The sequence below is a fragment of the Stegodyphus dumicola genome, chromosome 6 (genome assembly GCF_044657685.1).
Source record: "Stegodyphus dumicola isolate Sdum_Otavi_A_Nest chromosome 6, ASM4465768v1".
Lineage (NCBI taxonomy): Eukaryota > Metazoa > Arthropoda > Arachnida > Araneae > Eresidae > Stegodyphus > Stegodyphus dumicola.
Window position 1 is genome coordinate 220,318,963 of NC_140773.1, and position 17,240 is coordinate 220,336,202.

Consider the following 17,240-nt stretch of genomic DNA (forward strand, 5'->3'; position numbering starts at 1 on the left):
TTTAGCAGCAATCAATTCATTTTTCTTATCAGTAAAAAAGTTAATTGGCTTATCAGAGTACTCAAAATGGAGTGTGTTTAAAATGCCATTTAAACTTTGACGGTTTCATATTTTCATTTCAAAGTTGCTCATTGCAAATAACACATAACGGCAAATTATTTTGACTGCCACCGGCAATGAACCCGAAGCGTAAATATTCTTCACATTAGTTGCGAGTCCAAGTAGCTTTACGCTTGTTATTTTGGTGCTGTATATCTGCTTTAGGTGCTTCAGGCACAGTTTCTTCACGATCATGATGTTCAGCTTTGCTCGTGCTTGGTTGATCATCATCATTTAAATCTGTGGTTTTCTTGATTAACCATTTATTGATTTTAAAAAAGGTTGAAATCTTTAATAAAAAGAATTTGTTTATTAATGATTTATAAGAAAAAGTATTTTTATTACTTACCAATATGAAGTTGCTATTAATAATAGGTAATACTAACTATTGTCAAATAAAATAGGTAACAAAAATTCAAACATAACCTTGTTTTGATACACATAAGTTTATGGTGCATGTACCAGAGAAGGCACTGAATGACGAATCAAAATCAGCCAATCAGAGCATCCAAATTTTTAAACAGTCTGGTAGGAAATCGTGGTAAAGGATTGCCACCTGCAGTACTTGAAAATGTTTTGAAAAATATTAAATTTAGAGCAAAATGTTACAGATTTTTTTGTGTTTTTACAATTTTTGCCACGTCCCAGCTGAATTTTTCTGCGATCCATTGCCAGGTCACGACCCACACTTTGGAAAACGCTGTCTTAAGGGATTTATGATTGTTTCTGATTTTTCATTTAAAATAAAAAGAGCAGAGAAAAAATATTAAAATCAACTCCACATATTATCAAAAACATATTTTATACCCAATTTTCAAATATGAAATACACACGGTGTGATCAGTCAGTAGAACTACGTCAAGACAAAACAAGTAGCAACACATCAAAATCTACTGTTAATTTCCTGGAAAAATGCAACATGAAATGGATATCAAGATCATACCCTTCACTCATATCCCTACTAAATCTCCTGATCTATCACCAGTGTATTTTTGCGCTTTTGGACTTTTAAAAAACTGGTTGTCCAAACGTCGACTTGCAACCTCTTTCGACTTTAGAAAGCTATTCGAGAACAACGGGATAAGATAATTCTTCCGATACTATAAAAAGCTTCATTGTCTTGGAAATTACAGTGTATAAAGGTAGTGAAAAATAAGGATTATCAAATAGAGCATTTAAAACATAAAAATTTTAGGTAAACTATTTCTATAATTACAGTGAAAATCATCTAAAAAAATGTGTGAACCTCCTCTGTATTACCCAATAATAACTCTCATGTAGACTATATTTTTAAATTTTTTTTCACAATACTTCCAACTCTTAGTTACATAACTTGTAACTGTCATAAAGATGTGTCACACAGTCTCTCATATTCATTAATAGTTCTGATTATGAAATAAATAAAATTTTACTTATGTGTGTGATTATATATATATATATATATTTTACAAGTTTTTCTAAATCTGTATAAAAATTCTTTTTGTATAATAAAAGATTTTCATCAAATGAAATTAAATTGTTTCAGCTATTGCAAAAAATACAGATTTTGCTAATCTTTAACAGCTAATTTTTTTAATTAGTTATCTGGAGATGCTTTGAAAACTACCTCACTTAGGAGCTTAGGCCTAACAGAAGGGAAAGCTATAATAAGGTTATTTATATTTTTCTGCTTTAATATGTAGAAATTTTGTTAACTCAGAACATATTTAATGAGGAAATAATTGAACTAAATATAAAATATGTATTAGTTTAATATTTTGTCTTTAGTTAATAACTGTGTTGTTAATTTTATTTATGAGTGAAGAAAATTATTTTTTCTTTCAATACAAAAATTGCCATTATAAAATTTAAGTTGTAAAAATTGTAACAGTTGAAAATATCAGAGAATGGAAGCATAAGGTTGTTTATGAGGTGTTATGATATTTTCATTTCATATTTTGAATATTTGCACGTTTAAACTAATGAGTGTCCAACTCAAAAGGGGTCCCAGAAATTGTTGTGTAAAGAAAGTAATTGGAGAGGAAATTAAACAGAATTTGAACATGACATATTGCTTGAAATTATTCTACAGTTATGCCAAACTTCCTCAAAATATAGTGTCTTGGACTAAAATCAGAAATCATATTCTTATACTAAATTTAAAATTATTGTGATAATTGCACAATTGAATTAATGACTCAGTACTTAACCAGCATAGATATTTAATTATCTGCAATTATAATTCATGGTCAAAGACTATAGATCTTATCTAAGATAGTAAGCGAGTAACCTGGCCTTGAAAGGCAGAATACAATCTTAAAACCTCGCCTTCACTACAAATTAACTAATTTGTATTGTAGTGGGAAAATGAATGGGACAAGTGACAATAAAGATCTAAAACATAAAATAACTGGTTAATTAAATAAAGGAACCTTACTGCTTCCATTCCTGAAAAATATTTGCTGATATTTCTTCATCGAAGTCCGTAGTAAGCAAGTACTGAGGTGAATAATATTGCTTTTAATTGGATAATTTTTGTTTGAATAGTTTTCATATATTAATCAAATTGGGCTTATTTAACTGGCTGTGTTTCATGCCTGTTTATTTTAAAGTAGATGACTTCAGAATGAAAGTAATTAAGTAGGTATTTCTCATTATTGGACTGTTTCTTATATTAAAATATATTTCTAGGTTATTGTACAGGAAACCTGAAGAATTAGAGCATCAAGCCCATATTTCTGCTCCTTTAACTAAGTCATCTAATGTTGAATCAGTAGTTATTTTTGAGGAACAGAATATTACCAATGAACAAGTCAGAAAACAACCTCGTTTAAGTAATACTGAAACAAGGTACAGTGATGTACGTAATGATGTGGAAAATAATTTAAATTCTATTAGTTCAGAACAAAATTATTATGCATCAAATGAAGATACTATAGATTTAGAACAGAATGTGAGAAAAGAAATGGATGTTGAAAATGTACATGACAAAAAGGCACCAGCAGTTGAGGAAAAAGATTCAAGTGGAGATTTAAATAGTGAAAGTCAACTTTCTAACCAAAATATGGAAGTTGATGATGTAACTGTATGTGAAGATGAATCTTCATCTGTTAGTGTAGAGGACATTAAGTATGTAAGTTCATCTTTATGGAAACAGATATATTCTAAAGCTATTAAGATTGTGTGTCCTAAATGTAAAATACCAATTATTGTAGTTATATAACTGTTATGCTGATTATAATTTCTTGTATTCGTTGCAGCTAAAAATCGGGTATCCCACAAATTATTTCCTGATTTTAAAATTAAATAACTTAGATTTAACAACAGTTTAATAATTTGGATTTAACAGAGGTTGATAGAAGAATAAAGCAAGTGGATTTTTATCTTATACTATGTTTTGAAAGCCATAAAAATCTGATACACAAATTTCAGAATTTGTCACAAATGTTGCAGGCAGATGGCGCTGTCTACTGCAGTTGTATTACATTATGAAAAATAAGCTGTAAACTGTTCTTTGCAAACAGTAGTTGCAATCACATGACAGTTAATTCAAAATGTATACTTTTTGCAGCACAGAAATGGCACAAATGAAGAATGAATTTTTCGGTTACTTTTGTAATGTGTCAATGGAAATGGACGTACATGCCTCACAAATCAACCCTTCTTTTGTCCAGCATTACTAGATTGTTCCTGAAAACAGCACCCTTCAATGTACTCCACAAAAAATAATCACAGAAGGTAAAATTGGGCAAGTATGGTGTAAATACGCATATACATTCTTTGTCTCTAAAACTCAATAATAAATTATAAAGAAATTTTGCTTACCTGTCAGACGCATTTTCGCCTTTTGTCATTTTCTCAAAATTTTATTGACAACACAATTAAATACATTTACAACAAAGAGAAGCACATATAAACTTTAGTTATTGTTTCACGTTCGTGTTACATCTTTCTTAGTCATCAAGGTTCTGCAGGAGTCCAAGGAATTCAAGTGCACACAGCGCCATCTAGTGCAATACAGTTTCTACATATGGAGACCAGTTCATGCCTGTGTCAGTAAATGTAGAATAGTCTCTAACAGTGACCTACCTAAAATATTTCTCAAGAAGAGTAAAATCCACTGAAATACAGTGTGTTTGGGTTTTGCATGAACCATGAAATAACTAGTTGATCTTTTAATGCTTGTAATGTGGCAACAAATTGTTCCAAATCCACAATATATTGTTCAGTTGTGATTATTTCTCACAAGAAAATGAATCAATGATGTCACTGCTCGAAACTGCAGCAAAAACAGTAACTGTTGAGGTATATAGTGGTCATGCTTGACACTATATTCCTTAAAAGGAATATGGATATTTCCTCAAACAAATATGGATTTTCGGTAATCCAATATAACCAGTTTTCTCTATCATGAAACCATCCTTCAGGGAAAAAAGCCTTAGTAATGCTTATGCTAAGTATTGCAACAAAAGTGGTAACATTTGGGGAATATAATGATTGTACTTGATACAAATTCAGATTTTCAGCAATCCAAAATAACCAATTTCCTCTAGTGATAAAGCTATTCAGGTAAAAATGGGCTTCATCTGTGAATCATATGCAGCTAACATCAAATCCATTATTTTCGATCATTGAGATGCTATCATTTAACTCTTCTCTTTGATTACACAGTATACTAACCTCCTTCGCATTTGGCGGGCAAAATTCTCTGAAGACTAACGTGTTCTTCAGAGTAGTTATTTTAGAGATTTGTTTGCAACTACAGTGTGCAGTATCATCTGTTAGGTGCATTTACAACTAGTTTTGGAAATTCTCTGTCAGATTTTTATGGCTTTCTAAATTAACAGTGTCATTTTTCTGTGGATCTATATTTTGAATTATTTAATTTTAAAATCAGATAGGGTTTTGCGGGACACTTTGTATGTCTTAATATATGCATATTGAATGTGCCCTAAAATGACCACCCACAGTTCCATATAATATCAATCTTTTGCAGAAATGGTCATCTTAGAATAATTATTGTCAGCAGGGCCAGTGCTAGGAATCTTGACACCTGTCTATTAATTCAGGAATGGCATGTTTAAGAAATGTTTAAGTTTCACTTTCTTTGTTAATTCCAAGATATTTTAGAGGGGGAATAATCAAATAATAAATTTTATTGGAAAATAAGTTATTTTAATTTTTGTGAGATTTCTTTCAAATATCTAATTCGACATACATGTATTCTTATTTGCTATCCATGTAAGATTTACAGTCTCTTTTTGTAGCATTGTCTTATAAATGATATATTTTTAATATTAAATATGGTTTCAAAATGATTCTTTCAGTTGCAGCATTAAGTAAAATAATAAATGTTTGAAACTAAATTGATAAGTTAAAATATGTTAAATTGTTAGAAAAGTTATCAAAAGACGCAAAGAGGTTTTTTTTGGGGGGGAGGGGGTCTTGCTATAGCTTTTTAAGCACATATATTTTTGTAGGCTTCAGTGCTGTGTATATGTCTTTTTAGTTACCTATTTCAGTAGATTTTCATTTTAACTTTCTGGCAAAATGCCATGCAGACTTTACGGTGATTTGTCGGTATGTTTGTATTGAAACTGCCATGTTTTATGTTTTCATCAAATTTCAGTTGATAGATTTAAATTCTAATTCCCCATTTATTATCTTTATTATTATTTTGATTTCAAGCACATTCTGTTTTATGCGTCTGTTCTGTGTTCTGTTAAAACATTTGTAATCTTTCCGCTAATTATAAGCGAGTTTAAAATTTATGCTTTGTTATAGAAGTGTTTGTTGATATTCCCTGTGATAAGAACATGTGTCAAATCCACTTATCACTTAAAATGAAAATAATTCAATAACTTCAATTAATAGGTCTTTAACACAATAAAAAATTCTTATTATAAGATTTTGTTTTATATATTGAAATAATTTTCTTATTAAGCAAGTAAAATTTTACTTTTTTTGTAATTATATTTCCATTGTGATCATTATAAATTATATATTTTAGATTGCTGAAAGGCATGCTGTTTTGTACAGTTTAGACCATATAACAGATGTGAAAAAAGGTAAAATTAAGATTTTTATCCAAAAGGGGGGAAGTTTTGTTTCTATGATTTACATTAAATTCATAGGTGTATACTAAAAAGTATCTGCCTCTTCTTTTTTTTCTCTCTATCCAGTTATATTCTCTTGCTAAATCATAATTTTATAATTTAAGTGACTTGTGAATTAATGTGGAGTTTAGTAATGTAATCTTGGTAATATCTGGTAACTACATTATGTGTATATGTACAAAGTAAATCAGTTAAACAAAATCTTAGAAGTTACTCGATGGTAATCATGGAGAGCAAGTGAAAAGAAAATTTAATTTAACACAAAATAATTAACGCTTAATAATTCAACTGAAGAGATGAAAAGGAAAAAAAATGGATTTTGATATGCTTTTGTGGTTGTCATCTGAAAACATCCATAAAACATTCAAAAATCAAAATTACATTTATAGTTCTAACAGTGAACAAATTTCCTTCAGTTTTGATTATCAAATCTATTATGCGGACAGTTAAATTGGTGTATTAGTTTCATGAGTGTAATAGTTTTTTTATTGTCAAATTTCCTGCATGGGGAGTAGTAAACAGTATTATTTTAACATTACCAGTATATGGCATAAAAGTTATTTAGCAGAATGAAATATCACGTATATGGTAGCTGCACTAACTGAAACATGGTTGAATGTTGAAATGTGAAACATGATATAGTTTCTGTATCTAAAGCAAACCTTGCCAGCAGAAATTGCCTACTTGTTGAAATATATTGTTATATAATGACATGTAAATAAGTTTGGTTTTTGTGCATTGAGTTCATTAAAATGTATTACTTTTGTGTAAAATATGCAGCAGTCTGGTCAGTCCAGGCATGTTAACAATAGATAATAATGTGCACCTATTTAAAGCTTTGATTCAAGATAATTATCAATAAATTGAATTATCTTGAATTAAAGTATTGAATCTTGAATTGAATTATCATCATATTCAATTTATTGATTATATTCAATAAATTGAATATAATGCTGCTAAGAAACTCAGCATCTCAGGGGGCAGTTTGCACAGTATCTTTCATATGCAGCTGAGCTACAAGGAGAGCCATTCAAATTACATGTGTAAGTGCAAATGATTTTTAAAATAATTTCAAATCCTCAAGAATGGACTTGTCTTTCATGTGCTATGGTTTAATGAAAAAGCCATTATATTCTCTGCACCATATTATTACAGGAGATGAAACAAATATGCATTTTACGACATCCAAGTTAGAGCAAGCATCTATGTTCACACCTTCCAAGAGACATACAAAGCAATTTCATCCATGAAGTTTCTTCCATGGTGTACTCTTTCATTTCCTCAAGACTAGAAATTAATGCTGCCAGTTATTGTGGCACATTGAGGCTGTTGTGCCAGCAGTTTGCAGAAAGCAACCAGGAATTTCTTTCAAATAATGATGGCTGTTGTACACTAACACCTGAGTGCATGCAACCACTGTCATGCATGATTTTTTTACCACAGTTTTCCTGGATTGTCCTTCCTATAACATGTACCCTTTTTTCTGACCTTAGAAGAAGCAGTTAAGTGGTAGGTGATTCATAACTGATTCAGACATTCAGCAATAATGTGATGCTCTTGTTACAATCATTGTGATTATGTTGAAAAGTAATGTTTACCAGTGCTTTTCTGTTGTGCATATATATGTATGCCTGTGGAATAAAATTTATTGTTAAAATTTTCATTTCAGATCTTAGATCTAGTGAATTTTAAAATTTTTGCTATGCAAGTCCTATAGCCTATATTTTAGCGCATTTAATTCATGAAATTAATTAGTTTTATAAAAATTCAAGATGGATGCCTGGGAACCTCTAAAAAACTAAAACTAATCTTGAAATAAATTTATTATTATTATTCTAGGATATATATTGAAATATTTGCCTTACATTAAATATTATTTGGTCCTTAAGAGGACACAAATAAATTGGCACTGCCTTAAATAAAGATCCTTAGATATATACAGTCAAATATCGAAAATCCTCCGACCTGAAATCCGCATTGCCTCTCAGAATATAAACATTTAGTTTATATGTTCCGGAAACCACAACTTGGAGTACAAACTATCGAAGAAAAATTTTGGATAATGACGTTATAATTACCGAATAATGATGAGTCTTAATTGAAATACCAAATTATTGACATCATGCTAAGAGTTTTTTCCTTTCCAATTTACCTCGAGGTAAAAAAGCAGATTAACTCAACTCTTCTTTCAAGTTCACGCTTCATGTTATTATACTTTCTGAGCTTTGTTATTTCACAAGATTGTTTAGTGATGTCTTCTTTTTTTTTTAATCTGGATATTTTGTGGATAAATTAAGAATTTATCCACAAAATTAAGAATTTAGATAAATTAAGAATTTATCCACAGCACTTTTTAATACATTGATAGATAAGAAGCGCGCTCGTGATTTTACTGCTTGTAACATTGAAAAACGTAAACACGTTGCATTGATGTTAATGAAAAAAGTGGAAATTCTGCTAAAGATGGAGGTAGGTGCTACTGCTCGGTTTATAGCAGAATCGTATGAAATTGTCACACGGACTATGTATGATATACGGAACAATAAAGAAAAGCTGTTGAAATTTTACAGCAACAGTGATTCTAACACCAGAATCCTAAACCAGAAATCTTTGCATGAGGCGAAATCGGCAAACCTCGATGCTGTCTCGTACGAGTGGTTCCGGCAGCGGCGGAGTGATGGGGTACCTAATTTCAGGACTACTCCTGAGAGAAAAGGGGAAGCAGATTCATGCTGATTTAAAAATAGAGGAGCCTAATATAAATGAAAAATATAATATAATCAGTTTATATATGTAATAATTTAATGCATATAATTAATTATTGTATTAATGTATATAATAATTTAATTAAATGTATCTAATATGCCTTATTTATTTTGCACTTTTAGTCTGAATATTATCTTTTCTGTCCTGAAATCCGTAAAATCTGCACAATATGAAATTCTCTAAAATTTCCAAAACTTGTTAAAATTTTATATAAAATCAGTGGTAATTATATAGTATATGATTTACTGCATAATTATCTACCAAGTTATTTTTTAGATTTGATATTTAGATTAACACTAAAATTTGTTGCTGTTTTAATCATTTCTTTTTTCTGCCATTTTATTACATGTTCAGATTTAAAAATAACATCTTAATGGCACTACCTAAGAAATATGTATTTAACTAAAAGTGGTAGATCACATACTGCATGATTACCAAATTGCCTGAATTTGAAAAATGAAAAATTCATAAAATGTAAAGGTGTTATTTCTTATTTTTAGCTGACTTACCAGATGAATTTTTTGAACTGACAGTCGATGATGTGAAATATCTGTTGGCTGAATATAAAAGAACTAGGTAAGTTTTAAAGTATTGAATTATTGTGCCATTTTTATGTGAATTTAAATAATATTTTTTACTTTTGTGATTACTTTTAGAAAGGAATTAGAAAACAAACTATTGTTAGCAAAAGAATAGTGAATTACTTTGCCATTTTTGATATGAATATAAATAATATTTTTTTACTTTTTGATTACTTAGAGATGAATTAGAAAATCAACCATTGTTAACAAAAGAACAAAGGCAAAGACAAGTGGTGCAAAAACTTGCTTATTATCATCAAGCTGTTATTCGTGTTTACTTTCCTGAAAAATTAGTTTTACAAGCAGTTTTCATGGTTGATGAAAAAGGTAATGTACATAAGTTTATCATTTTTTATGAGTTGATTTATAATTTTCCATGAAATTACTGGCATTATTTTTATGTGCCTTTTTATCACTATTTTTCCCGTATTCTTTGAGTGTGTATGTATGTAAAAAAAAAAAAATTAAACTCTGTGGCACAACAGCCCTATTGGGCCATGGCCTGCAGTACCCTTTTCGTGGTTTCTTGACCTTTCGGCCCCAGATTGCATCAGCATATGCCCTGGGTCAGCTTGTCGCAGGACCCCTGTTGTTTAGTCCCTAAACGAACTTGGTACTCAATTTATCGATTCACTTAAGGGATGAAAGGCTGAGTCAACCTTGTCCAGCCCAGGAATCGAACCCAGGACCTGTGATGCAGCTGCTCGATGTGCTAGCCACTTCACCACCAGGCAGTTGTGTATGTATGTAAGGTATAACAAAATATGATGGCTGCTTTAGGAATTATTGGTGACCTCAAAATTAACTATTTTAGATTTTATGCTAAATTCATCTGTTCTCCCAAATTCAAGATCTTTCCATGTTACGTAACAATTAATGCAGATACCTGTTGCCCAATCAAATAATTGTAAACCAAAACTTTTTAAGCCAAACTGAAACTTTTAGCTCCCTCCCTTATTTCTTTGAATTGCTGCATCCTTTTTGCTTATGCTTATGCGTCCTTATGCTTTCCTCCTGGCAAGACGCTCCTTATCCGCGTTGCTGCTTACTTGCCTAAAATGATGTCATATTTTAAAATCCATGTATGTGGAAATTATTGTATTCAGAGATGATTGAAAAATGTCTTGTCTGCAAAAGGATGATTTGATATGCGCAAAAATAAAGATTGTGATATTTCAGGCTCAGTTGTGTTAAATGCGTCATCGAGCCTTCATCCTCAGCCAATATTGAAAGCTGTAAAAAGTTCCAGTGAAATGCATGAAATGATGACAAACATGTATTCAAATTATTCAGTTTTATATTTTCTAACCATCTGTAATTTTATTTAGATTTATTTTATTCATATCCATAATAAAATGAAACTTTTTTTTTTTTTTTTTTTTCAGTTCAAGCCATATCTGATTTTGTGAGAAATTTCTTAGAAAATAAGGATTTGAATTTTTATTTATGTAAGTTTCTGTAGATTACATTTTTATAAAAATTTCTGAAACATACTTACATATGTACATGTGTGCGTGTGCGCTCACGCATAAGAATTATCAAAATATTGATTTTAGTAATTGAACTTTTGGTTACTAATTTAACATTTTTTTTAATTCAATAGAAACTATACATCTGATTCCTATTAATACAGTTGCCAGTTGTAATTGGGCCAGTTCATGATGTAAATCTTCAAGAAAATTTTCTTGTTAAAAGAATTTCTAGAGAATATTTTTTTTTTTGGGGGGGGGGTTAGGACAGCATGCCATTTAATTAAAATAAGCTCAAGCAATATAAATATTTCATTTCAGTGCATAGTAAAGCCACAACAGCTAAAGGTAGATAACTAGCAGTAATTATATATTGATATAGATTTTTTACAAAAGACTGTATTTTTTTAATACAGTTATATCATATGTTTGAAAAAATTGCATTATTCAAAATATTTTTCACTTAATATTTGTTTACCATGTTCTTATCATTATTGCTAAATCTTACAGTTCACAAAGTCATGGCCCCATTGTTTTATCCTCTAAATTTGAGTTTGAAATTTTGAATGAAGTGTGGTTCAGAAATTTTTGATAGCAAATAAGCAAAGATCACATAACAAGGTTGGTTTTAAGATATTTTGCTGCTTTCTGTGAAGTGTGACATAATTGTTCTTTTAAACTTTCATCTTTATCATATAATTTATGTCTGCATATAGTTAATTACATTTTCTGACAGCTTTTCATCTTGTTTAAAAAAATATATTGTTGTGAGCATGAATAGTTTCTTTCTTGTATGGGCAGTTTGTATATGCTTTGTTTATTATTAAGTTGCTGGGAAAGTTTTAGCTGTTTTAAGCCTTTATGAAATGTCTCTTCAAGGGAACAGTTTCAGAATTTCTGCTATACATACCTGCCAACTTTTACGAATTTTTCGTAATTTTTACGAAAATGCATTTGTTTTTACGATTTTACAATCGTAATCCATTTTTTATCCATTTTATCGTAATCCTTTTTCAAGTGTTTTTAGTGATTTTTTTCGAAATTTTAGAATTTTTCGCCAATTCAACGATTTTTGCCATTTGCATCGTGTTTTACCTCCAACTACCGACTACTTCGAATCCAGTAAACCTGCATTTGCTCCCAACTCGCCGCTTAACCAGCCAATCCAAATGCGCTGAACTTGTTTCCTCAAAGGTCAACTTTGTTAAAGAAGTTGAAGGGAAGAAGAAACAGTCTTCTATTAGCCGGGAGGAAAGGATTTTCTATCTTCTTTCTTCGGATCTGAACAAAGCATATTGTAGTTTTGTGTTAAGTACCATTAAGATTTTTGAAAGCATAAATACCCTTCTACAATCAGCTTCGCCAAAATCTCCCCTGCTTATCCAAATTCTTAATGATCTTTTGAAAGAACTTTATACTAAGTTTGTAAAACCGTCCGTTGTGAAAAACAGTGTGTTGATTCGTGTTGCCTATAATAGTTTGGCAAATCAAAAGGATGACAATGATCTTATAATTGGAAATCAAACCAGGGAACTTGTAAATTCTTTGAAAGATCATGAGAAAAAAGAATTTTTTCAATGTGTTAGAAAGTACTTTTCCTCAGCCTGTGATTACATTGTTAGGAAGTTTCCTTTGCAAAATGAAGTTCTTTTAAATGCTGAAGTGGCAAATTTGAAACAAATTAAAAATTCATCTTTTGAAAAGATTCATTTTTTTATTGATAAATTTCCATTTTTGTTAACAATTAAAGAAAATGAATACAGTTAAAAGTCGTTAATCCGGACTCGTCGGGACTTCGGCGAATCCGGATTATCGATTTTTCCGGATTACAGATCATCAGTTTAAATCTGGTAAAATGGCATGCAGAAATTATAAAAGTAAAAATATGAAACCGTAATTTACGAAATAAAGAACAATTATGATCTAAAGGGTATCAAAATTTACAAAAAAAAAAGCTTTATTTATTTGTTTACTTTATTAAACATTTCTTTCAATGTAAGTTGTATCAGTTGCTTCGATTTTTATGTGGTAATACATTCTCTTTAATTCTATAAACAGACATCATTTCTTGTTCAGTTACAAAGTTCCGCTGTTCAAGTCCTATAATTGCTGTGTCGAGAATACCCACTAATTTGTCAATCAAAATTTGTTCGTTTTCAATAACCTATGTCACTTTCTTTGCTATCGGAAGCGAATTATAATGATGAGGCATTTGATTTAAATCATATCAAAGACCGAGTACATCGAGATGAAATATTACATTGAGTAAGCAATTATAAGCCAAATAAAATAAAAACATCTGCCCTTAAGATAAGGATAGTGCTGACAAATCAACTTCCAATTCATTGCACACCACCGCAGCGTTAAAGATAAACAAAGTTTAGATAAACAAACGTTTAAGTTTAGATAAACAAAGAATATGCCTTTATCCATTTTTTTGTTTAATGGACTCCGAAAGATACTTTTGCTTTGTATATCCTTTACATATTAGTAAATATATATCGGAAATTCTTTGACACTGAATCTTCGATTTGACATAATCGAAAGTTCAAGCTTACTTTTATAAAATTGCTCTAACAGTCTGCAAAAAATAATAATCCGGATCCAACTTGAAGATTAAGGAACAACGCAATCTGCAACATTAACTGAAATATATAATTAGATAATTTTAGCTTAGCTTATCCCATCCGTTATACATTAAACGCGCATTTGTAAACATATTTTGCGCACGCGCAAATTCGCAGCGGTAAAGGTCAACGCGCGACGCATGCGCAGAAAGTTTGTAGCTTTGAGGTCCGGATTATAGATCATTCCGGATTATGGGTGTCCGAATTAACGACTTTTGACTGTACCATAATGATGCTTTAGATGAACTACAGAACCAATTTTCTGCTGCACAGTTTGAAGACTTTGCCTGTTCTGGAGAAGTTAACTTGATGTCCTCATTGGTACCTTAAAAAGAATAAAAAGAGCTGATGGAACACCAAAATATGATAGACTAACAAGAGTTTTATGTGCTATTCTCGTAATTCCATACAGTAATGCTGAGTGCGAGAGAGTCTTCAGTGTTGTGAAGAAAAACAAAACTATGTTTCGTTTTTCAATTTCACCAAAAACTCTAGAAAACATTTTAATTGCTAAATGTTATTGAGGAAACTAATTGTTATGACAGGAAATTTTTCAAAGAATTTTTGGCTAAAGCCAAAAAATGCTTTCCAAATTCATTGCAATAATTTTTTTGTGTAACATTAAGTTCTTGTTTTATGTTTGCTAATAAATTTTTTAGTTACTACTTAATTGAGATTTACTAATGTAAGTGCAATTTTCTTTTTTTTATTTGTATAAATTGTTATTTTTTTAATATCAAAGCATGATATTAATTCTTCGTGTTCTTCTGAATTTGGGAGAGAAATCTTCTGAATTTTTATCTTTAGAGGTTGGCAGGTATGGCTATAAAAATGTATAAAGGTAAGTTATGAGAGAAACAAAAGCACATTCAGATAAACTATATCTTTTAAGCATGAACTATAATGAATCATTATATGTCGCTGTCTCTTCTGTGACTTCTTCGAGTCAAATCTTAAATTCACGCCGCTGAGTTAAGTAATTGAGTTAACATTGCATTTTGTGAAATTATTACGAGATAATGCAATGCAAACTAAGCATCTGAGTTTTACAGAGGAGAGATCTATGACATAGTATTAGTAAAAACATGTTATGGTGTAAAGTGCCTACTTTTTTGCAGTGCTTATATAATCTGTCTGTGCAAAATAAATACCCAACAAGTTATGCCCTTAATGTGACTAGAATTTTCCCTGCAACTCAAGTAATTTTTCACGGTAAAATCAGATGTCTTTTTTTTATAAAATATTTTGCTTGTATTTTAAAAGTGTACTAACAGTCAGTTTTTTCTCTCCTAGATATTACTCCACCAAAAGAAAAATTAAATCTTTCAAAAACAATATTGGAGGTAAAACATTTTATTGCAGTAAATCATTGTTTTTAAAGAATTCAGTTTGTTTTTCACACAAAATTTGAAGCATAAGCATCATTATCTTATAGAAATATGTAAATATACTACTGCTTATGAGACCATTTAACATTATATGAGAAAAATATTCATGTATTTGATAGAAAATTAGATTATTAAAACTTATATTTGGCTTCTAATTAAATATTATAGCTTGACTCTTGTTACTAAGAAATGCTATCTTTTGTTACTCATATTGGTAATCATGTAGTATGAAATCTACTGCTTTTAGTTTATTTACTTTTTAGGTGGCACCTTTAAAACTGGTTGTTATTTTAATCAATTATTTTTCCTGCTATTTTGAAGCATGTTTGAATATGAAAACTATTAATATTTTTTTAATTTTACGAAGCTATTAAAATTGAATTGTGAAGCTTTTGAAATTAAAATTTTATTTTATTAAAAATTTAACAGGTTATTAAATGGAATCATTTTTATTTATGTATTCTTAATTACTTGTAAGTTGACAACCGTGTGTATTAATAATATCAATAGGATAAATTTTTATGAATACAGTTACTTTAATAATTAATGATTGAATTAATGTTTCAGTCTATGTTAGTACCTGCAGCAGTGATATATTTTGGATGTGAAGCTCAGCAATCTAATTACTTGGACAAATCTTTATTGAATAAGTTATCCGATCCTAGAGCTGCTTCATTAGCAGCTTCTGAATCCAGGTATATTAGAATTGCTTTAATGCAGAAATAATATGCATAATTATGATATAACTATAATTATATTAAAAATAGCTTAATTGCATTGCTTTTTGTTAAACTTTGATTTGTTTTAACTAAGATTTCCAAAAGTATTTTCCAAAATGGAGCAATACATTGGATCATATTCAGTGCTTTGTATGAACAATAACCTTAAAAAATAAATTCCATCATAATCAATGGCTATAATTAGCATTCTTAACTGCATAAAGACAAGTATATACAATTTCAATAACTTATTTAAAAAAAAAAAAAAGCACATTGAAAGATAGCATGATGAAATATGAGAATGCATTCAGACCGTAAATTTTTTGGAAGTATTTCATGGGTGATATGAGCGATCATCATGTATCACTTCATTAATTAAGTAAAATGGCTGTAATTTCAGTGTAGAAGATCTTCGCCAGACTCATTTAAATGATGTAGAAATTGCAATTTGCATAAATATATTGTAGCCAGTTTTGCAGAATTCTTCCAGCTACAGGTTATAGTTGAGACTGGTCTTCGTCATTGATTTCTTTGAGCTTTATTGGAACTGCGAACCTGTTCATCTTTATTCTTTAGATGTACAAGATTGCCGAAGACTTTGCATTTGCATAAACAGCTTGTACACATTAAATTCAGTCTAAAATTGATTTTATGAAGTTTGATCAAAATTTATATTGAATCATGGTAAAGAATTACCTTTTGTTGAATTTTGAAACACTAAATTACTTGTCCAGTAAGATGCAGCCATTTTATCTATTCACACGATACACAGTGACCACCTGCATTGCCATGTAGAATGTTGGAGGAAAAAAGAACTTCACAATTTATTCTATAAAATATTGAAAGGGTATACTTTTATAACGACTCTGTATTTTGAGATGCAGCTAACTTTGATTGACTTAATATTAGACTGAAAATACATTGAAATCCAAGTCTGCAAAATGTCTTCTAAACTGAATGCAAAAAATTTGGAATATTCAACTTAATTGATTTTATGTGCATTCACACAACTTTCTAATATTCAGATATTGAATGCTTTGCCATAATCAGCCGACTCTCAGATAATAAATAATTATAAGATTTCATAAGAATTTCACTCGCTCATCTTTAAACTGTTCGTAAATTGGCTGATTTTGGATCATCTAAATTTAAAGAAAGAAACCAATATCTTGATTCTCATTCACTGTGGTTTTATCACATTCCTAATGTTGGATCAAGATTTGAAATATGGTATATTGTAGCTTCTTTCTTTGAATAAGTTCATAATTTTTTTCAACTGTTGATAGTACGTATGATCATTTAATGTTTCCTTTGGTAGAACATTGTTTATTTCTGCACTGTAAGCTATTAACACCATAAATTTAACAGAAAACATACCGTTTAGGTCATTAACTGAATGAATTAAATTTCTTTTTGAAATCAACATTAAATTTAATTTTTTAAATTTTAAGATTAAGCTTAACTAAGAGATATTTAAACATTACTGTTAAAAGAAA

At 29.9% G+C, this 17,240-nt stretch overlaps 1 protein-coding gene across 2 annotated transcripts in view; it reads left to right on the plus strand.

The window, feature by feature from the left end:
• Positions 1-17,240, plus strand: part of LOC118198722 (tether containing UBX domain for GLUT4) — an 88,973-nt gene that overhangs the window by 69,102 nt on the left and 2,631 nt on the right. For both annotated transcript variants that reach the window (XM_085819549.1, XM_085819548.1), the window contains exons 5-12: positions 1,680-1,750; positions 2,770-3,211; positions 6,089-6,146; positions 9,461-9,536; positions 9,720-9,868; positions 10,927-10,989; positions 14,931-14,980; positions 15,593-15,720. In XM_085819549.1, the coding sequence (XP_085675675.1) occupies positions 1,680-1,750; positions 2,770-3,211; positions 6,089-6,146; positions 9,461-9,536; positions 9,720-9,868; positions 10,927-10,989; positions 14,931-14,980; positions 15,593-15,720 (1,037 nt within the window). The remainder of the gene's footprint in view (positions 1-1,679; positions 1,751-2,769; positions 3,212-6,088; positions 6,147-9,460; positions 9,537-9,719; positions 9,869-10,926; positions 10,990-14,930; positions 14,981-15,592; positions 15,721-17,240) is intronic.